The following is a 19,543-nucleotide window of genomic DNA, read 5'->3' as shown; positions in this document are numbered from 1 at the left end:
ATATCTATAAAGTCTTAGAGTGATCATTGTGTAGTTTGATTAAATATTATTGTAAATTGTGTATAAAAATAAATAATTAAATAATAATCATATTTCTTATTTAATTATTTATTTTTATACACAATTTACAATCATATGATCAGGTGATGTTATTGTTTAACTACAAATACTATGGTTAAACTATAGTAAAGTTTTTTAAAATCATAGTTAATTTTCATAAGAGAATGTCACCCTTATTAAATATATAACTATCAGGTGATTTTTATTGAATTCTGCAATCTATACCATTTTATAACTTAAAATATTTTCTTCTTTAAATTGCTTCAATCAATGTACTTTTTGTTAGTAGCTTGTAGTGTAGCTAACTACTTGTAGTTTATCTACTTAAAGTTATTAGTAGCTTGTAGCTTGGGAAGCTACAGTTTCAAAGTAACTTCCCAAACACTGGTGGCATCAAAGAACACAGAAATAGTTTCCCAAACACTCCCCTTTTTACCATTGGTCAAACAGATTGCACCACTTATTGGTTGAGCCAATGTTGCTATGGTCGGGATGCTCAGACAAATAGAGCAATATTTTAATAGTACCACAGAGATGTTGACATTTTGGGGCAATCAACTTAGAAAATGTCTTAATTGTAGTTGTATCTGCATATTAAGCTGGGATACAATACAAATTTTAACATAAAAAATTACATTACCTTTAAGCTGCTCTTTTGAGTTTGCACTTGAACAGTTTGTGCATTGGTTGTATAATACGTTAATAGGGTGTGGCCACAGTAGATCTACAGAATAAATACTGTATGTAGTTTTAAACTCATGCCCCAACCAAGAAGATGGTTAATTCTCTGCTGAGCAGATGTTTATTGTTTAAGTGTGTAATGTTCTCTCTTTCTCTCTCTCTCTCTCTCTCTCTCCCTCCCTCTCTCTGTCCCTCCCTCTCTCTCTTTCTCTCTCTCTCTCTCTCTCTTATTCTCCAGTGATGGCCTTTGCTGAGCAGCTGTGTTCCTGCCTGCTGCACCAGCACTGCCCATAGGCCACACACATACACATACACACACTTAAACTCGCCTTTGGGCTCCCTTTCCAACTCTGTCCACACACACACACACACACACACACACACACATCATGTACAGTGTGGAGGACCTGCTGATCTCTCATGGATACAAACTGCCCAGGAGTGGCCCCGCCTCCTCCTCTTCCTCTGCTCCTTATGACAATCGAAACAACGAATGTCGGCGTGATAATGTAGAGAACCGGCCACCTGGTGGTGGTGTTGGTGGTGGCGGAGGTGCTCTGAACGGGTTTGGGATGACAGAGGGGGGAGCGGACGGAAGAACAGAAGTGGGCATGGGGGTGTACAGACCGGCACCAGTGAAGGCCTACCCTGAAAACAACAACAACATTAATGAGGGCCACGACAGAATTCAGAGGAGGTTGGAGGTTCCTCTTGCGTTCCTTGGTGACCTGCAGCCTCTGGGAGATTCTCTTGCTACGGACAGTGGGTAAGTGTTTGTTTGATACATTGGCCCCAAAAATATTTGGACACTTATGCCAAACTTGTAAATATATGTATGACTTGCAGTTTATAACAAAACATCAAACCAAGTGCCATTTATTTAAAAGAAAAAGGGAGGACCGGGGCTCATTGTCACTTTTTACTCCAGTGATTAACTCTCAGGGTAAGTTAATTGACCATTTTTGGCCGGGTAAAAAGATATAGTTTATGGAACACACTTTAACCTTTTGTAACAATAGCGGGGCATGTTGTCACAATGGAACCTGCCATTAAACCAGTGGCTGTAGGTGTAATGTGAACATTGAAGGGTGACGGAGGAATGTGTGCGCCACATCACTACCACCAAAACAAAATCTACGCCTCTCTTTATTTCTACATCCATATTAAACAGCCTATTATAGGTTTTTCAGCAAAATATAAAAAGTAAACAATTATGAGGCACAAAACAATTCATGAAACAACAAAAATAGAAAGCGTAACATACAAAAATATCAAAACATTGTAAATGATCATTTGTGTTAATTTATGACATTTAAAAAACATGTGACAACATGATATAAATGTGATAACTTTTCCTGACCTAACTTTCTTGTATTGATTCGCATCTATATGCTTTTGGTGCAGTGGCACCTTCAACTTGTCAGTGGAAAAGGGGCAAATGTGTTCATTACAGCAATTTTTTTGTATGTCTCATTTGTCATTATTTATTTGTATTATGATTATATCTGCCATTGCCATCCTGCTTTCAACATATTGACAATACCACCAGCCATTGAAAACTATGATTGCTAGCGTTGATGTATAAGTTGTGTATAATCATCTGGAGCGCAACATCACAGTTTGCTTGAGTTTTGAGAAAAAGATTTCTTTCAACTTTTCAGTAGCACTGAATGCATTCAGACGGGTGTTTGTTAAAAACAAATGTTCGTTTGAACACCTGAAAATTTTGAAACTTTACATTTGTAGTATTGTATGCTTCCTGTATTTGAGGACAAGTTTTGATTAATAGCATTATCAAACTGGCCTTTTTAAATAATTGCTACTCCTACAACATATTAAAACCAATTGAAACATTCACACACAATTTGCATAGATTGCAGAGGCCCTACTCAAATATAATAAAATAAACCAGTACTATTAATAATGAAGGAAGAAGCACCAACATCGTGTTTTTGGCATCTAGACATGCCTATGGTCAAGACAGTGGATTTGCGAAAATCCAAGTAAAGTTATGAAACTCTTATGTAAAGCATGTATTGTAGGGAGGTGTTTTAGAAGACTACACACACTGACTAAAGGGACTAGACCACGGCTTTGCAGATTTCTGTTTTTAAAGCTTTAAACAACATAAAATGTTTCTCAAAATTACACTTATCTGCAACATTGAAGCAAAACAAAAACACCTGTTTGAATAAAATGGAGGTTAAAAATCACCAAACCAGTCCTTTAATGAAGCTATCAAAACATTCAACATCCATTTGAAATTATTCTCTATTGAAATTAGACACTCATAAATGCTTTCTGTCTTTTCTGAAAGAGAGTGCAAAGAGAGACAATTTTTCCCCCATTCTGATTGTTGATGTGAACAATAACTGAAGTTCCTGACCCGTATCTGCATGGTTTTATGCATTGCACTGCTGCCACACGATTGGCTGATTAAACAATCACATAAGTAGGTGTACAGGTGTTCCTAATAAAGTGCTCAGTGAGTGTGTGATGCTATGTGCAAGAACACGTGTATTGCTCTCAAGTGTGTGAGCTCTTTATGAGAGCTCTTTTAAAAGACCCCATGAAATTGCTTGACGATTGCAGTTTTCTTTCCTGTGTTGACGTATTTCCTATTGAAACAGGAAGTTGTGGCAGGACATATCAAAGGGCTCATCGACCACGCACCTTTTTTGAATTGGCAATTGTCTTTATTTTATGTGACAGCTATGAATCATGATTTGCTACTTGTTAATGCTAGTCAGTGGCATTTTGTATTAGGGAGACATTGGCATTCTAGAGAGCATTTAATTGGACAGAAATGTATATATGCACCTGAATGCATGAGTCATCAGTATTTTAGATAAGTTTTCCTGGAAGAGAGAGTCTTTAAATCTGTATATCTGCTATAATAAGTTCATTTAGTCAACTTTTAAATGTAGTACAATAGCTTATAAATCCACAAAAATCCAATTTTGATGTAAACACAACTTTCTATTATTAAAACCTGACTGGTTTATCTGGCTCTTATTTTGTCCAAAAAACTAATCTTGATAGATCTCCTCTTTCTTGCATCTTGTAGCCAAATCTATTCCACTGTGAACATGCCATTAAATATCCAGACTCTTTGGCAACATCAGTGTAGTGTAGCCTGAAAGGAATCGGCCATGTGAATGTAATCACATCTATAGCTTCCCCTGAGGTGCGTTTTGTATGTGCGTAAAGTGACAGTGAATGGACATGTGAGAATGCAGAACACAAACCTTTTACATCAACAAAAATGTATTATTTGTCATTATGGTAAAATTGAGGAAATTTCATACTTAAATTTCATAAATTTTTATAAGATCATGGATGTTATTTGCAGTTGTGATTTTAAAAGTTTGGTTATTTTAATACCCATAATTCTTAGACTACTTAGCCCATTGTCAACAATCTACTATATGACAACATTGGGAAACCACATGATGTTGAAGCCATATCCGTCTCCTAGGCAACATTAAGAAGCCAATAGCCTTTAGTTTACATCACAGTCATGAATATGAGATGAAACTTGCCATCACTAGTCAGAAGTATGTGGTATCAGGGGGAGGGACATACTCATTGTTTGAGAGAATTTTTATTGGACAAAATGAGTAAATGCAAGATGTCAAAATTTTTGTACGTATTCCCAGAAGGAAAATACTGTAAACTTTAAACTTTTACAGTGCATTCAGAATGTATTCAGACCCCTTAAGTTTTTTCACATTTTGTTATGTTGCAGTCTTATGCTAAAATGCTTTAAATTATTTATTTTTTCACATCAATCTACACTCCATACCCCATAATGACAAAGTAAAAACCATATTTTTGATAACTTTGCAAATGTATTAAAAATAAAAAACTTAAATATCACACTGACATAAGTATTCAGACCCTTAGCTCAGTACTTAGTTGAAGCACCTTTGGCAGTGATTACAGCCTCAAGTCTTTTTGGGTATGATGCGACAAGCTTTGCACACTTGGATTTGAAGATTTTCTGCCAATCTTCCCTGCAGATCCTCTCAAGCTCTGTCAAGTTGGATGGGGACCGTCGGTGGACAGCCATTTTTAGCTCTCTTCACGGACAGATCCCAGAGATGTTCAGTTGGGTTCAAGTTCAGGCTCTGGCTGGACCACTCAAGGCCATTCACAGAGTCGTCCCTAAGCCACACTTGCATTGTCTTGGCTGTGTGCTTAGGGTCATTGTCCTGTTGGAAGGTGAACCTTCCAGGCCCAGTCTGAGGTCCTGAGCGCTCCGGACCAGGTTTTCATTAAGGATATCTCTGTATTTTTCTGTGTTCAGCTTTCCTTCAACCCTGCCAGTCCCCCAGTCCCTGCCACTGAAAAACACACCAACAGCATGATGCTACCACCACCATGCCTGACCGTTGGGATGGTATTGCGCAGGTGGTGAGCGGTGCCTGGTTTCCTCCAGACATGATGTTTGGAATTTAGGCCAAACAGTTCAATCTTTGTTTCATCAGAACAGAGAATCTTGTTTCTCACAGTCTGAGAGTCCTTTTGGTGCTTTTTTATGTGTCTTGCACTGAGGAGATGTTTCCGTCTGTCCACTCTACCATAAAGCCCAGATCGGTGGAGTGTTGCAGTGATGGTTCTCCTTCTGCAAGTTTCTCCCATCTCCACACATGATCTCTGGAGCTTAACCAGAGTGACCATCGGTTTCTTGGTCACCTCTCTTATCAAGGCCCTTCTCCCACAATTGCTCAGTTTGGCCGGGTGACCAGCTCTAGGAAGAGTCCTGGTTGTTCCAAACTTCTTCCATTTAAGAATTATGAAGGCCACTGTGAAATACAGATGAATTTTTTTTGTAGCCTTCCCCAGATCTGTGCCTTGACACAATCCTGTCTCTGAGCTCTGCAGGCAGTTCCTTTGACCTCATGGCTTGTTTTTTTCTCTGATATGCATTTTCAGCTGTGAGACCTTATATAGACAGATGTGTGCCTTTCCAAGTCAAATCCAGTCAATTGAATTTGCCACAGGTGGACTCCAATCAAAGTGTAGAAACATCTCAATGATGATCCAGAGAAATAGGATGCACCTGAGCTAAATTTCAAGTGCCATAGCAAAGGGTCTGAATACTTAAGTCAATGTAATATTTCAGTTTTTTATTTTTAATAAATTTGCAAAGTTATCAGAAATCTGTTATTTGCCTTGTCATTATGGGGCATGTAGTGTAGATTGATGTGGAAAAAATGTAAAGCATTTTAGCATATGGCTGCAACAGAAACATTTTTGAAAAAATGAAGGGGTCTGAATACTTTCTGAATGCACTGCATATACACTTTGTGTGACAGCGTAAGTTCATTTTATTCCTCTCAGCAAACAGACACAGACTTAAATCCACAAAACTCTTATTTTAAGTTTTTAAAGTTACAATCTAAGGTTACATTTTCTGACTGCTGAAACTGCAACACTTTACTTTTTGTAAATTTTCATTTTAGTAAACACCGGAAAATTTAATAATGATTAGTTATGAATTGCAGTTTTTGAAAATTCTACAACTGGTTTAATTAATGTTCTATATTTGTCTCTGTTGCTAGGTTCTATGATGCTCCCAGCCTGACGTACTCTGAGCACGCAGATGAGCGAGATCTTTCATTCTGGAGAAGGAGGGGACAGGACTTTAGTGCTCTATTGGACTATGCTGATCCCAGGGAGCTCAGAGTGTCTGGAGGATTGTGGCGAGGCCCAGTGCTTGCTGTTGAGGAGCTGAGAGCAGAGAGGCCACTGGCACGGTGGGAGGAAGCACCATGGATACGGGAACCAATAGACTCAGGTCCAGAGACTCTACGTGTGACTGGGGAGAGGAAATGCCAGAGCCTGGGCACAGAGGAGTGGCGCCCTGCAGTGGGCTTGGGCCGGCAGCTGTCCGATGGGGAGGCTGAACATTGGTCTCAGGAGCAGCAACACCGTCTGCGGCCAGCAGAGGGCAACGTGTCTGCCACTGTGCGCGCCAAGTCCCAGTCACTCCCTCGAGTACTTTCCCCCGAGGATCCACATTACGGAGAACTGCCTCAAAGTGGTGCCCCAAGTCAGCCACCCTCACTAAGAAGCAACAGCTCAGCTCCATATAGTCGATACCATAGTGATTGGCCAGCAGGGGAGCGTTGGAGTGGTCAGACACAAAGTCACGGTCCTGCTGCAGTTGTACCAAAGCCAAGGTTCAGCCGCCCCATCAAACCTCCATCTTATGAGACTCACCAGCAAAACAGGGGGAGCTTGGAAACTCTGTCTTCTGAACCAGTGTCCAAACCCAGAGACCGCTCCATGTGCTTCTCTCAGAATTTTGAACCAGTAAGAGACAGGTCTGGTTGTTACTCTCAGAGCACTGAGCTTCTACGAGATCGGTCCATTTGTTTTTCGCAGACTGCAGAACCACTGAGAGACCGCTTGGTGAGCCACTCACAAAGTGCTGAACCACTAAGAGACAGATTTATCAGTCATTCACAAAGTGCAGAACTACTGCAGGACCGTTTTTTCACCCACTCGCATAGTGCCGACCTGTTAAGGGACCGATCACTTTGTTACTCTCAGAGCTCAGAACTGCTCAGAGACAGGTCCATTTGTTACTCCCAAAGTGCAGAGCTTCTTAGACCAGAAGCATATAGGGCAGATCTGTTTTACCATGAACTGACTGGCATGGAGCCACCTGGTTATATCCCACCCCCCTCCTACAGGAGATTTCTGCCACCCAGGAGTGGACAGAACTACCGAGCAGACTCTGCACTTGTACGATGGAAGCGTGAGCCTGTAAGTGCAGAGATGGGCCAGTGGTTTTCCAGGACTTCAGGATTGTCGTGGTCAGAATGCCATGAGGACCGAAGCATGGCAGTGGTTCCGAGAAGGCCAGTGCATCCAGGGCCTGTCGTACCAAGCCGTCCAGCACTCATGCAGTATGTCCCATTTGATGACCCGCGTGTCAGGCACATCTCAGGGGGGCCCTGTGGAAACTCGCTCACAGACACGGACAAGATTCGACACGTCAACAAAGAGCTTCCCTGCGCTGCAACTTTAGGACAATCCACACATGATAGTGCCTTCCTCCCTTCACAGGGACCGAGTCTTAGCATGGACACTAACAAACTGTCTCTCAATGAACAGGAGAACACTAACCGCTGGCACAAGGGGATTAACAAAGGAAGTGACAATGTAGCACCTGAACAGAGCTGTGCCAAGTATCCCACAGCCTTTCATACGAGACCCCTGCAGCCAATCATTAAAACAGACCAGCAGGCTAGATTAGACAGAATCCCTGACCAAGTCAAGATAGAGAGAGTAACAGAGCAGGTAAAAGTGGAGAGAGGTACTGAACAGATAAGAACAGACCAAGTCAAAGTAACAGAGCAAGTCAAACCAGATCGAGTTACAGAACCAATCAAATTGGACAAGCCTACAGATCCAGTAAAGCTAGACAGGTTTACAGACAAACAAATAAAGGCTGAAAGATTAACTGACCAGATACAAGTGGACAGAATCCCAGATCAAGTCAAAGCTGATAGATATACTGACAAACAAATTAAGCCCGAAATCAAGGCAGAGAAATTTCCTGAAAAGCCCATAAAAGCAGACAGAATTCCAGACAAGCAAAGTAAAGCTGAAAGACTTATAGAAAAGCACTTGAAGATTGATAGAATTCTAGAAAAGCAGCTTAAAGCAGATAAAATGTTAGAAAAAATGAGTAAATCTGAGAAATTTACTGACAAGTTGAGTAAAGCTGACAAGCAGGCAAAAGCAGACAGCAGTACAGACCAAATAAAAGCCGAAAAGATCACTGACAAGTCTGGAAAAGTTGACAAATCCATGGATAAAGGTTCCTCAGAGAGTGTTTCAACTGTAAAGACAGAACCATTGCAGGAACCTGAGAAAAAGAGTGTAAAAAAGAAACTCAGTGAGACTATCTTCTGCCTTGTGTCTGTGCCACTTTCACAGTCCAGTGCAAAATCTAGAGATCAAAATAACAATGAAGAAAAAGAACCAGACTCTCCCCCAATTCCTCCTCCACCACCACCAAGCTCCTCCAGCGAGAACAGCAACACTCTCGGCTCTCTGCCAAACCAAAGCCTCAAAAGCACATCCACCACCTCCACTGATTTGGAGCTACAAGCACTCACGCTTGGCAGTGGGTCTAGTAGCATTGCCACAAGGAGAGCTCATCGAAGAAGGAACTCACGCTCCAGGATCATTAAACCAAATCCACATGATGAGCTACGACGGTATTCTGGAGCTTGGCCAGGAGACCAGTATCGTGATCAGGAGACCCAAACAAGCCCTGAGCCCACAAAAAGCAATGCAATTCAGGGTCCTGCCAACACAGAAGCACAAGATGCTCCTTCCGCCCCAGAGGAAGCAGGTCCTTCTGAGAGTACAACAGTGGCTCCAGCGGCTGCTCCAGGGGCCCTTGGGGCTGCAGCGGCTCCATCGACTCCAGCGGCCCCATCAGTTCCATCAGTTCCTCCAACTCCAGTAGCTCCAGTGTCTTCAGGAGCTCCTGACCCAAGCACCCCTTACGGGTATCCCATGAAGGGCCAAAAAAGTCTAAAACCATCCAGCAACAGCGCTTTTTCACGGACAGGTACCTTCTCTAAGAGCACAGGTTCTCACAGGCCTCCATTACATCCCCCGCCACACCCTCCGCCCCCACCTCCAACCCAACCTCCATCTCAACCTCCACCACCCCCACCAACACAGCCTCCACCTCAGTCCCCACCAACAGATCAGATTGAAGAGGCAAGGTTAGCCACAGGCCCAAACCCAGAGACCTTTGGTCAGTTTTTGCTGAAGCCGGTGAGCCGACGACCATGGGATGCCATTGAAGAACTCGAGACCATAAATAAGGAGGTGCAAGACCAAGCAGGTAAACAGCCTAGTGTGGACCAGTGCATTGAGGATCTTAATGAGGCCTACAAAGATATCATGGAGCTCAGCACTGCCAGCAATAACCTTCCTAACCTTCCCAACCGTTCCTCCATGCAAATCCCTGACCGTATCAAATCCAGGCTGTCTGCAGATTCACTTGGAATTCCTGCTACCGCACTTAGGCCCAGCTTAGTGCCTGGAAGTGACCCAGAATACCGAGAGGTGAAGAGTGCCTTTTTTCGACCATCAACCGGGAAGAGTGTGAGCTTCAGTAAACAGCTTAGAGAGGAGATTTGTCCTGCTCCTCCCCCTCCAGAAGCAGGTTTCAGAGACTATAAAACAGTCATGTCCCAGATAACACAACGCAAAGCCTGCAGATCCGTTAAACTGGAAGCCCCACCCCCCAAAGAGACCCAAAGAGATGACCATTTGACTGCACAAACCTCCTCCACCTCTTCCATGTCAGCCGAGTTCCCATGGGCAGACAGACAGCCCATGCAAGATGCCTCCACACTAACGAGCCCCCCAGACTATGAACACATTTGTCAAACTCTCCAAATGGCCCGTGAATCTGGGGCTGTCAGCCGAGCTTCTGTCAAATCCAAACCAGGAAGTGCCATGAGCATCGAAACACCTCAGCATGTGCCCATACCTGGTAGACCTCCCACAGATTCAGAGCAGCCATGTTGTTCATCAGCATTGGAGGTGAGACAGGAGCCAATCTCTTTATTCAGGGAGGAAAGAAGCTCAGGCTTTAGGAGGGTAACCAGCCACACAAACAGATTCCATAGTAATAGGGGTGTGCTGTGTAGCCTTGCAACTGGCAAGCCTGTTGGAGACAAAGCAGGTTTAGAAGCTAACCCAGAGGTACCTGCTGACTGGCAGATGCAGCTATCATTAGCTGAGAAGCATATTGCTACTCTGATTACAGGAGAGGGTTCAGCAGAAGACCATGAGCCAAACAAAGTTATGGGTGATTTTGCTGGCAGCGAGTCAGTTGAGAATAAGGCAAACAAAATTGTTGGTGCTAACACAAAAGACGATCTGGCAGCTGCTGAGCAGAAACACTCTGCAGCAACAGAGAAAGAAACAGAGCAAACAGAGACACCCGAAAGCCAGCAACCTAAAGAGAGAGAGGAAGTAAGAGAAGAAGACTCTTCTAAGGAAGAGACACAAACAGAGAAAGAGAAATCTGAGCATAAAAACCTAGTGACTGAAGAAACAGACCAGGAGAGTAATAAGACCACAGAGGCTAAGAAAGAACCAAATGTGATTTTGAGGGCAAATAAGGCTGCAATATGGACCCATTCAGGTTTAGATGCGGAGCTACGACCAGAATTTCCACCAGAGCACCTTCCTCTATCTGTGCTACCTTACCCCAATCGTAGACTGTCTCTGGGGTTAGATTGGGAGAAAGGTGGGTGGGAAGGGGAAAGTTTGGGTCAAGGTGGATTCTGGTCCAGAGAGAGGCGGTCTCTTGATGCTGAAAGATGGGGTGTTGGTGGGGAGAGGTGGGGTTTAGACAATAATAGACAGGAAGGAGGTGGTGAAAAACGGGGTCTGGGGGGTTGGCGTGGGTGTGGGATAGACAGACAAGGCGCAGATGATTCTGACTGGGAGTTAGATAGTAGTAACCAGGACATTGGTGAAAAAGGGGAGGTTTCGGACACAAAACAGAAAACACTTAAGCAGGGTCTCAGTGAAGATCATAGTTGTTCAGCCTCTAGCACCGATAAAGTGTGGCATAAAGAAGATGCTGCAAATGAAGTCATTGATAAGGAGCAGAGTCAAATTCCAGATGATGGTCAGGGTTCAGGGGTTGAGAGATGGAGCCATGGACTTTCTCAAAGAATAGAGGCTCTTTTTACAGCCCCACCTGGGCATGGCTCAGAGGAGAGACTTGCCCGCATGAGGGAGGTGAAGACTGTCTCACGAATGAGACGCCTTAGCCTCCGTAGCTCAGACTCATGGGATGGACTACAGGGGGTTGGGAGGTGGGGAGAGCTTGGGAGGGAGGAAGAATACCCCCTTGCTGGCCCACAGGAACATTCAAACCTCACAAAAGAAGATGATAAACAGGACAGTGCCCTTTCTGCAGTCATCAGTGAACCTAAAGATACAAAGGACGACCAGGCAACCAAAAAAGGTGGGAAAATGTTACAGCAACATTTGTGGATAGGGGATTGCAGAAAGCATGTGATATCAAAATTTGTGCATACCAGCGTTTCAGAAAGTCCCACCTCATTCCTTTAAAATGAAATGTGTAGTTCAGCTTTACATGCAGTTTTGCATTTATGCTAATATAAATGCTAAATACATACAGTGCCTTTAAAAAGTATCCAGGCTCTTAACCAATTCGCTCAAAATTCGCTGTCCTTTTCAGCGGCCCCCTTCAGCATATTGTGCCGCTGTTTTGTGGCTGGAATGCATTTATAACAGGGCTCCTCAAATAGCAGCACACAGGCCAAATTTGACCCATCAATCATTTTTATATTGCTTTCCAGCTGAATCTGATTTTTAGGGCTTTTACATGTTTAAAATCCCACAGAGAACAAAGTTTTTCAGTGTAGAACATTTGTATCATTGTGAATAGCTTTCTGGTACACTGTTATTTTGATTTTGTTTTATTGATATTTCATGCTTCAACTATCTACCATATCCCATTGCTAAGTTTGTAGTGTGGTTACCATTGTAAGCTAAAATCTTGAAAATGTTAACACTGCAACAAATAAATAGATTTTCTGTGAAAACTTAAAACTGAAACCTAAACAAAAATGGACCATTAGGGTGCATTTGAACCCCTATCCAACAAGAAACAAGGACATAATATAAAGTCTAAAGAATTCGAGTGAAACTTTCACCCTTCTCTCGGTCACAGAAAACTAATCTGAAGTGTTTCAATGATTGTAAGACCCTTAACTGTAAAGGTGCAATTAAAGCTGGGTCCAAATATTTTTTCTAAAGTGGGTCCAAAGATAATCTTGACATTTGAGTGTTTGCTTTTGAGTTGAGTTAATGCTGTATGGCCACCAGAGGGTGGCCTGCTGCAAAGTTGAGTTAACAAGTCTCAATCAATCATTGCATCTCATTTAAATGTTTATGTATTTTTCCACAAAATACTTATTTTCAGGGTAAAATAAACCAGTTTTAGGTTCTTATTTTAATTAATAGACACATTTTCTGTTATTTCATAATATATTTCTGGTCTGATTGGATTGTCAGAGTCACAGGAGCCCAGCCAGGTGGAGAGGTCGTAGCTGAACCCTAGAGGTCATCCAACTAAGGGCCAGCCTCCAGCACTGTGACCTGGCTGTCTGCTAAATGCCTTCATCCTCATATGCTACTGAAACATCCTCAGACATCACTCGCATATACAGTATATATACACACACACACATACAATGTTTGACACCAAAACACTGAGATTCTAAAACTTGCAAAACACAGGTACAGATACATTCTCACACGTCGGTGCGTAAACATACATGTATAAAAACAATACACATAAACTGACACACAAACACTCAAAGTCATTGCCATGTATGCAGACACTCATGTGCATTCAGAACACATTTAAAGGAATAGTTCACCCGAAAATTAAAGTTCTGACATTATTTAATCTCTCTAATGTTGCTCCAATAACATATTACTTTATTTCTCCCGTGGAACACAAAAGGAATTAAATGTTTTTTTTTTGTTTTTTTTTATGGCTTTTTGCCATACTGTAAAAGGAAAGTGAATGGTAACTCTAGGCTGTCAAAGTCAAAGGACCAAAAACACCGTAAAACCACAAATGATCATATTTATTTGTCCTTTTTAAGGCTTGATAGCCCTGACCTGAGTCACCATTCACTTTCATTATATGGCAAAAAATAAAATAAAATAAAAATAATAATAATTGGGGGGAATTATTCATTTTGTGTGACACGGAAGAAAGAAAGTCATATACTGTGTGTCTGGAGTTAAATTAGGGTGAGTAAAAATGAATTTAATGTTTGGGTTAACTATACCTTTAAACACCTTGCCACACTGAGACTTCTGAAATGGCCTTCTACTCCGACAAGAGCATTGTGTATCAACTCCACTCCACGCCCACTCAGTTCCAGCTCTGCTGGCTTTCTAAGTGTTGCTGTTCCACTGCCAGAACAAGGGAAGTTCCCAATAATGCCCCATTGCCCTTCATATGTTACAGTTCTCATGACGCCCTGTTTTTGTACCCCGTCATTTATCACCCCTCTTTCCCTCCAATTTTTATAAATAGTTGGGTTTATCGAACATTGTCTGGTGCGTTACTCAACAACAATGAAACAACGTTGTTGTGTGACCAAGAAACATTACAAACAACTCATCACTGTCTTTTGTAAAAAGCTATTGACTGTTTGAAAAGTATGACAATGACAGAACAAGCGATGGAGTTTAAAACCAGCTACAATCTCTGATACTGTCCTTGCACAAAACCTATCATCTGCAAAACTCCTTCTTTGCATCTTTGCATGTTCCTTCTATCCTCAATCTATTTTTTTGAGGTCCTCAGTCTTTTCACTAACCCTTCATTACACTAAGTTCGCATACATTGCACTAATTTCTCAATCATCTAGACAGTGTTATCTCGGCGCACCAATGTTTGGGAATACCTTGAAATATGGCTATTTGTGTAAGTCCTCATTATTCCACTGGAATTAACAACATCCTGTTTCTCTGTATTCAATGTTCTGTGCTACACTTCTTAATTACAATGACCATGAGTGATTAACTGTGTCATTTACACTGTAACCATAATAAACCCTTATCTATTGAGTTTGAAAACCAAACCTCATCATAACATCCACACCTCATTGTCGGTCCTGCACTAACATCTGTTTGTATCCTAGTGCTTTAGCTGACAAAACCTCACTGCTGTTATGCTATATTATTGACTTTAAAGGCCCCATGAAATCAAAATTGTGGCTTTTAATTCATGTCTGTTAGCTTTGAGCCCCTCTGTATTCTACTTCTAAAGTATGTTTCACACTGCCCCAACAAACACCAACATTCTTAAAGGAATATTCTGGGTTTAATACAAGTTAAGCTCAATTGACAGCATTTGTAGCATACTGTTGATTAAAACAAACATTTATTTAGACTTTAAATGGAAGTGAATGGGGCCAATCTGTAAACGTTTAAATACTCACTGTTTCAAAAGTATAGCTACAAGATGTGAACAATATGCGTGTTGACATGATCTTAGCTTACTAAGCTTTTCTATGTAGTTATATTCAATTTGACAACTTTGTTGCAATGATGATGTAAACCCTAAAACCTAAAATCAATTTAATACAATTTATACAACTTTACAGCTCAAATAATATACAAGTTTTAACAGAAGAATTAATGTGTGTTCTAAAAACGAAGGGATGAGTCAAACATTTTTTTTTGTGGTAATCAACATTATACCACAAATGCTGTTTATTGATCTTAATTTGTACTGAACCTGGAATATTCCTTTAAGTTGGCTGTTGGATTTAGAATATTTGGAAACATAACTGTCATTTTCACACTGCCCAACAAAACCCAACGGGGTTACACTGACCGTGCTTTTTGGCGTTTGTTGGGGCAATGTGAATTAGCCTTAAAAGTTGACAACTAATTTGCGGATGTATACTAAAGGCTATTGGCTATTTTAAAACAAGGGACAAGCCCTTCGATGTGTCCCACCCCAACTTCTTGTTTTAATATGAAATACATGAAGAAAGAAAATTACACTTGTCAAGCCATTTCATGGGGTATTTCAGCTAAACCACAGTGTCCTAACCAGGCGTGATGCAACAAGGTTCCAGAGACATTTTTTGCTGTTCGCTTTTTCTTATAACAACTGGTTAGAACACACTTTGACAACCTTTCCTATGCACAAACAGTACCCTAACCCATCTGACCCACCCTATATAATCTCACACTTTCAACAGTCCACCAAGAAACCAATCCAAGGGAGCATCCCAACCCCCTCTTGTCCTCCATCCCCAAGCCTTTCCTCTGTCAGCATCATGGGACTGTCATTGTTTGTTGGAACATGTGGTCCACTTGTGGAGTGCTTTTAAGGGGTGTAGTCACCCCTCTGTCTAATATGATTCTGATTGCGCAGACATGAATGTTTTGTGGATGCTTTTTAACTTTTGGTAATTTTTTTTTTTTTTTAACTTACCAAATCCAGGGTGGCAGACTTAAGCTTACTGTTCAATTATTTGTATTTATTATTTGTTATTTATTCATTTCTTTTCATGTTTATGCGTCACCGGAGCTGTTCTGCTCCAAATCAGGAGTTGGTTGGAGGAGACGCTCAATGGCTCTGAACTGTTTTCATTTTCCAACAAATCGATAAAAGAAATTGTACAACTCTTGGTTTGAACCCATAGTGCCCTATAACCAGAACTTTTCAGCACACTGTAAACATATGTATGTCCCTGAGTGTAGAGAGCTTTGTACAGTATCAGCTAAAATCAGATGTATTGCAGGTCAATCGGAGACCTGGGTGGGGTGAGCGTTTCAGTATTTGATGTATCAACTTTAAAAGCACCTTGTTAACATATTTTTATCGTGATTGGATTCAAAGAGAATTTTTAGCTATCGAGTGGCCTTTTTGAAACACCAGTAATGATAAGCCTAAGGAATTACTTCGAAACACCACCAAAATGTTTATATCTCAAGTGTCAAAATGTGCATAATGTTTTGAATGTTTGTCTGATATATCAAATACCTTAAATGATGTTGCGTGACCCAGGTTTTACCCAGGTGAGATTTTAAATTCGGGGACTATTTTCAGGCGATGTAGACTTGAGAAAACAGTAATGTTTTGTGTCTATACCCTAAAACCCCAGGTCACTTCGGGAAGCAATAAATGCTTACGAGTGTTTCAATGAAAAAGCTAAACGTGTACAGATACAGTCATTTTAATGGTTAAATATAGATGGTTGCGAAGTAGAGGACAGCTCTAGATATGTAATGATTTGGATTAGTTTAGAGGAAAGATACTAAATGGTAATGTGTGATATGTATGGAACAATTTAGCTATTTTTAGGAAAAACTAAATTTTCAGAAGTTACAATATGTTATGGAATGGAGAGATGTGATATTTTATGACATCATAATGCATGAATGCTTGAGCAATATTGTCCAACACAAAAGCTCATTGGCTGTAGAAAATCTGGGAACCAGGATGTACTCGTGTTAAAGTGTCATCTATCCAAATGTCACACTTAGAAAAGCATTTAAAGTATAAAGTGTGTGTATAAGTGTGTATGCGCATGTGTGTGCGCAGTGGCAGATTTAAGCATGGGCGACATGGACAGCTGCCCGTGGCAGCACTGATACACCAAACGTGCTGAAGCAGGTTTTGCCCAGGGCGCCACACAAGCTAGAACCGCTACTGTGTGTTTGCTTGTTTTATCCCTGTCATAGTACCATCCATGTGATTTAAAAAAAGGCATTTCAATGAATACTTATTTTTGTTATCATTGTTAACCAGTCTGCATATGTATAAAATAAAAGTATATTTTAAATATTTTAAAAGATATTTTGTATTTAACCATAATAATTAATTTCTTCGCTCTTGGATCAAGTTGCCGGTATTATTATGTTGCTGTATAGAATGCTAAGAAAATTATATAATTTTCTAGTGCTTAAAGGGGCCAAATTTAACCGAAAAGTTATCATGTTTGTAGAGACCTGCAGTATATGTCCTATTTTGGCTCTCGAACCTTGAACTGATAGGGGCTGAACCTGAATCATTCTGAACATGGGACGTGAATTACAGGATTTTGCTTTTTACGTTTGTAGAACATGCTGCAGTATAGTGAAAAGGCCCACAGTTGATATTTAATGCTTTGTATAGCTGTAATGTTTCATTCAATTTACATCAATAATCAATCTGACATTTAGTGGATCCTGCAGCTGCCTAGAAACCTACGGTTCCTTACAACAAAGTGCATACAACAAGGAAATTGCAACATTAGAGGTGACTTTGTTATTTTGATTATGATCAAAGGTAAATGTGGCCTTATTTTGTTTGAACATTTGTACGTCTTCCATTCAGAATCATGTACTGTTATCACCATGAGCTCGTACCAACGTTTTTCTATAAAGAAATGAAAAACACATCACACAGCCAAATATTTCTTTCTCTCTTTGCAAATATGATAAGCTAAATCTTGGATTGAAAGGATGATGTGTAGCACACTGACAGGATCTGATCCCTCTTTCACTGAAAAGGCCATAACTGTTATGATTTCAAGCTGTTTTCATAAACTATGTAGCATTTTTGCCATTGTAGCATTCAGAGTCAAATGTGAACGGAATTTTATTGTTTTTATGTTCATTTGTAACGGGAGTCGTAATGATAACACTGTCTGTATTTTGAAACATAAGCTGTTTGTTGCATTTTCATGCCAAGAGTGTCATCAGTTACATTTTTAATGCTTATTTTTTAATCATCTGACATTTCTGGATATCATGGTTGGCATTTGCATACATCATTTTGTTGTTCCATGTTTGTAAATGTTTTAGGCATTTTAAATGTAAATATGTGACATAAGGATGAAAAAAACAAACAAACAAATTTAATAAACATTTTCTACAATTTAATGCTGTGGTTATATATCTGAATATGCTATATTTGGAGTTGGTTAACCCTCTTAGCTGCAGTTCATTGGCCAAATATCAAAAGTAAAAAAATATAGGCTATAACTCATTTTTACTAATGCATGTCATTTTTTTTTATCTCTAATATTTCTGTAATATATATACAGTTGCAATCGAAATTATTCAACCCCCCCAAGACTAAGGATTTACAAAGGTAATCTTTTCTGATGACCCAGAATTTTTAAACTTTACATCTATATCAGTTGAGTGACACATTCAAAGTCATAGTGTGAATATATAACCTAATATTTGTAAATAGCAGGATGTTTTACAAATACAGCCGTGTCATAATTATTCAACCCCTATTGCATGTAGCTGTTTCTTAAATATGTAAGGCTACACAAGTAATTGTTTTAAAACAAAATTAAGTCATCAGTCTGCAATGGCACTTATTTAAGTTTTAAAATTTAAGTTTAGTGTTGTAAGCAAAAATTTGTTTCTATGCAAAAAATGCAATTAAATATAAGCTGTCTCAAAAGCTAATAGAGGAGATTATTTCATTACACAAGAAAGATCATGGCTAAAAGTACATTTCCAAGGCACTTCAATTTCCAATAGACAAAGTTGGCAGCACCATTCGTACATTTTTTTAAATATGGTACAACAGCAACCTTCTTGGGGTGTGGAAGAAAGCAAAACTTCACCAAGGGAAATGTTGACTTGAATATTCAAGAAGTAATTAGGAAAGACCTGTGGAGTCCTGGAAGAAGGTTTTATAGACGTATGACACTAAACTGAAAATGAGTTTTAGACCCATGGGTCAGCAGTACGTCTGGAGTAAGATGACAAGGTGATGACAAGAACGACACCATCCCCACAGTCAAGCATGGAGGTGGGTCAGTCCTGTTACGTGGGTGTTTTGCGGCTGCAGGAAACGGCTATCCTGACTATGTGACTGACACCATGGATTCTTTCAGATATCAGGCCATTTTGACATGAAAAATGTGATGCCTTTAGTGTGTAAATTGAAGCTCGGTGATCAGTGGACTTTCCAGCAAGACAATGACACCAAGGATACATCCAAGTTGTCTAAAATCTGGTTCAGGTATAGGTCGTGGAATGTCCTTAAATGGCCCTTTCAGTCCATCATTAAAATCCCATTGCAAACCTTTGTTGGGATTTCAAGGAAGCAGTGGCAGCACAGAAACCAAAGAATGTCAATGAGCTGGAAGCTTTTGCTCATGAGAAATGTGTAAAAATTATAATAGAGAAGTGTCCGAAGCCTGAGAACACTTACCTGAAATATTTA

General features: G+C 40.4%; 1 protein-coding gene across 1 annotated transcript; it reads left to right on the top strand.

Moving 5' to 3' along the window:
* Window positions 1-1,130: 1,130 nt before the first annotated feature.
* LOC127442753 (uncharacterized) lies at window positions 1,131-18,237 on the top strand. Its single transcript, XM_051700925.1, has 4 exons — window positions 1,131-1,507; window positions 6,309-7,081; window positions 7,382-11,770; window positions 12,847-18,237. The coding sequence occupies exons 1-4, from the start codon at window positions 1,131-1,133 to the stop codon at window positions 12,879-12,881; spliced, it is 5,574 nt and encodes a 1,857-aa protein (XP_051556885.1). The 3' UTR covers window positions 12,882-18,237.
* The last annotated feature ends 1,306 nt before the right edge of the window (window positions 18,238-19,543 follow it).

This window comes from Myxocyprinus asiaticus, chromosome 6 (assembly GCF_019703515.2).
Source record: "Myxocyprinus asiaticus isolate MX2 ecotype Aquarium Trade chromosome 6, UBuf_Myxa_2, whole genome shotgun sequence".
In the NCBI taxonomy this organism is placed as follows: domain Eukaryota; kingdom Metazoa; phylum Chordata; class Actinopteri; order Cypriniformes; family Catostomidae; genus Myxocyprinus; species Myxocyprinus asiaticus.
This window is presented reverse-complemented; position numbering and strand designations above follow the sequence as displayed.

Coding starts and splice junctions, on each gene's coding strand:
- LOC127442753 (XM_051700925.1), top strand. CDS start 1,131: ATGTACAGTGTGGAGGACCTGCTGATCTCTCATGGATACAAACTGCCC. Junction 1,508..6,308: donor TCTCTTGCTACGGACAGTGG/GTAAGTGTTTGT, acceptor CTCTGTTGCTAG/GTTCTATGATGCTCCCAGCC. Junction 11,771..12,846: donor CGACCAGGCAACCAAAAAAG/GTGGGAAAATGT, acceptor TTGGATTGTCAG/AGTCACAGGAGCCCAGCCAG.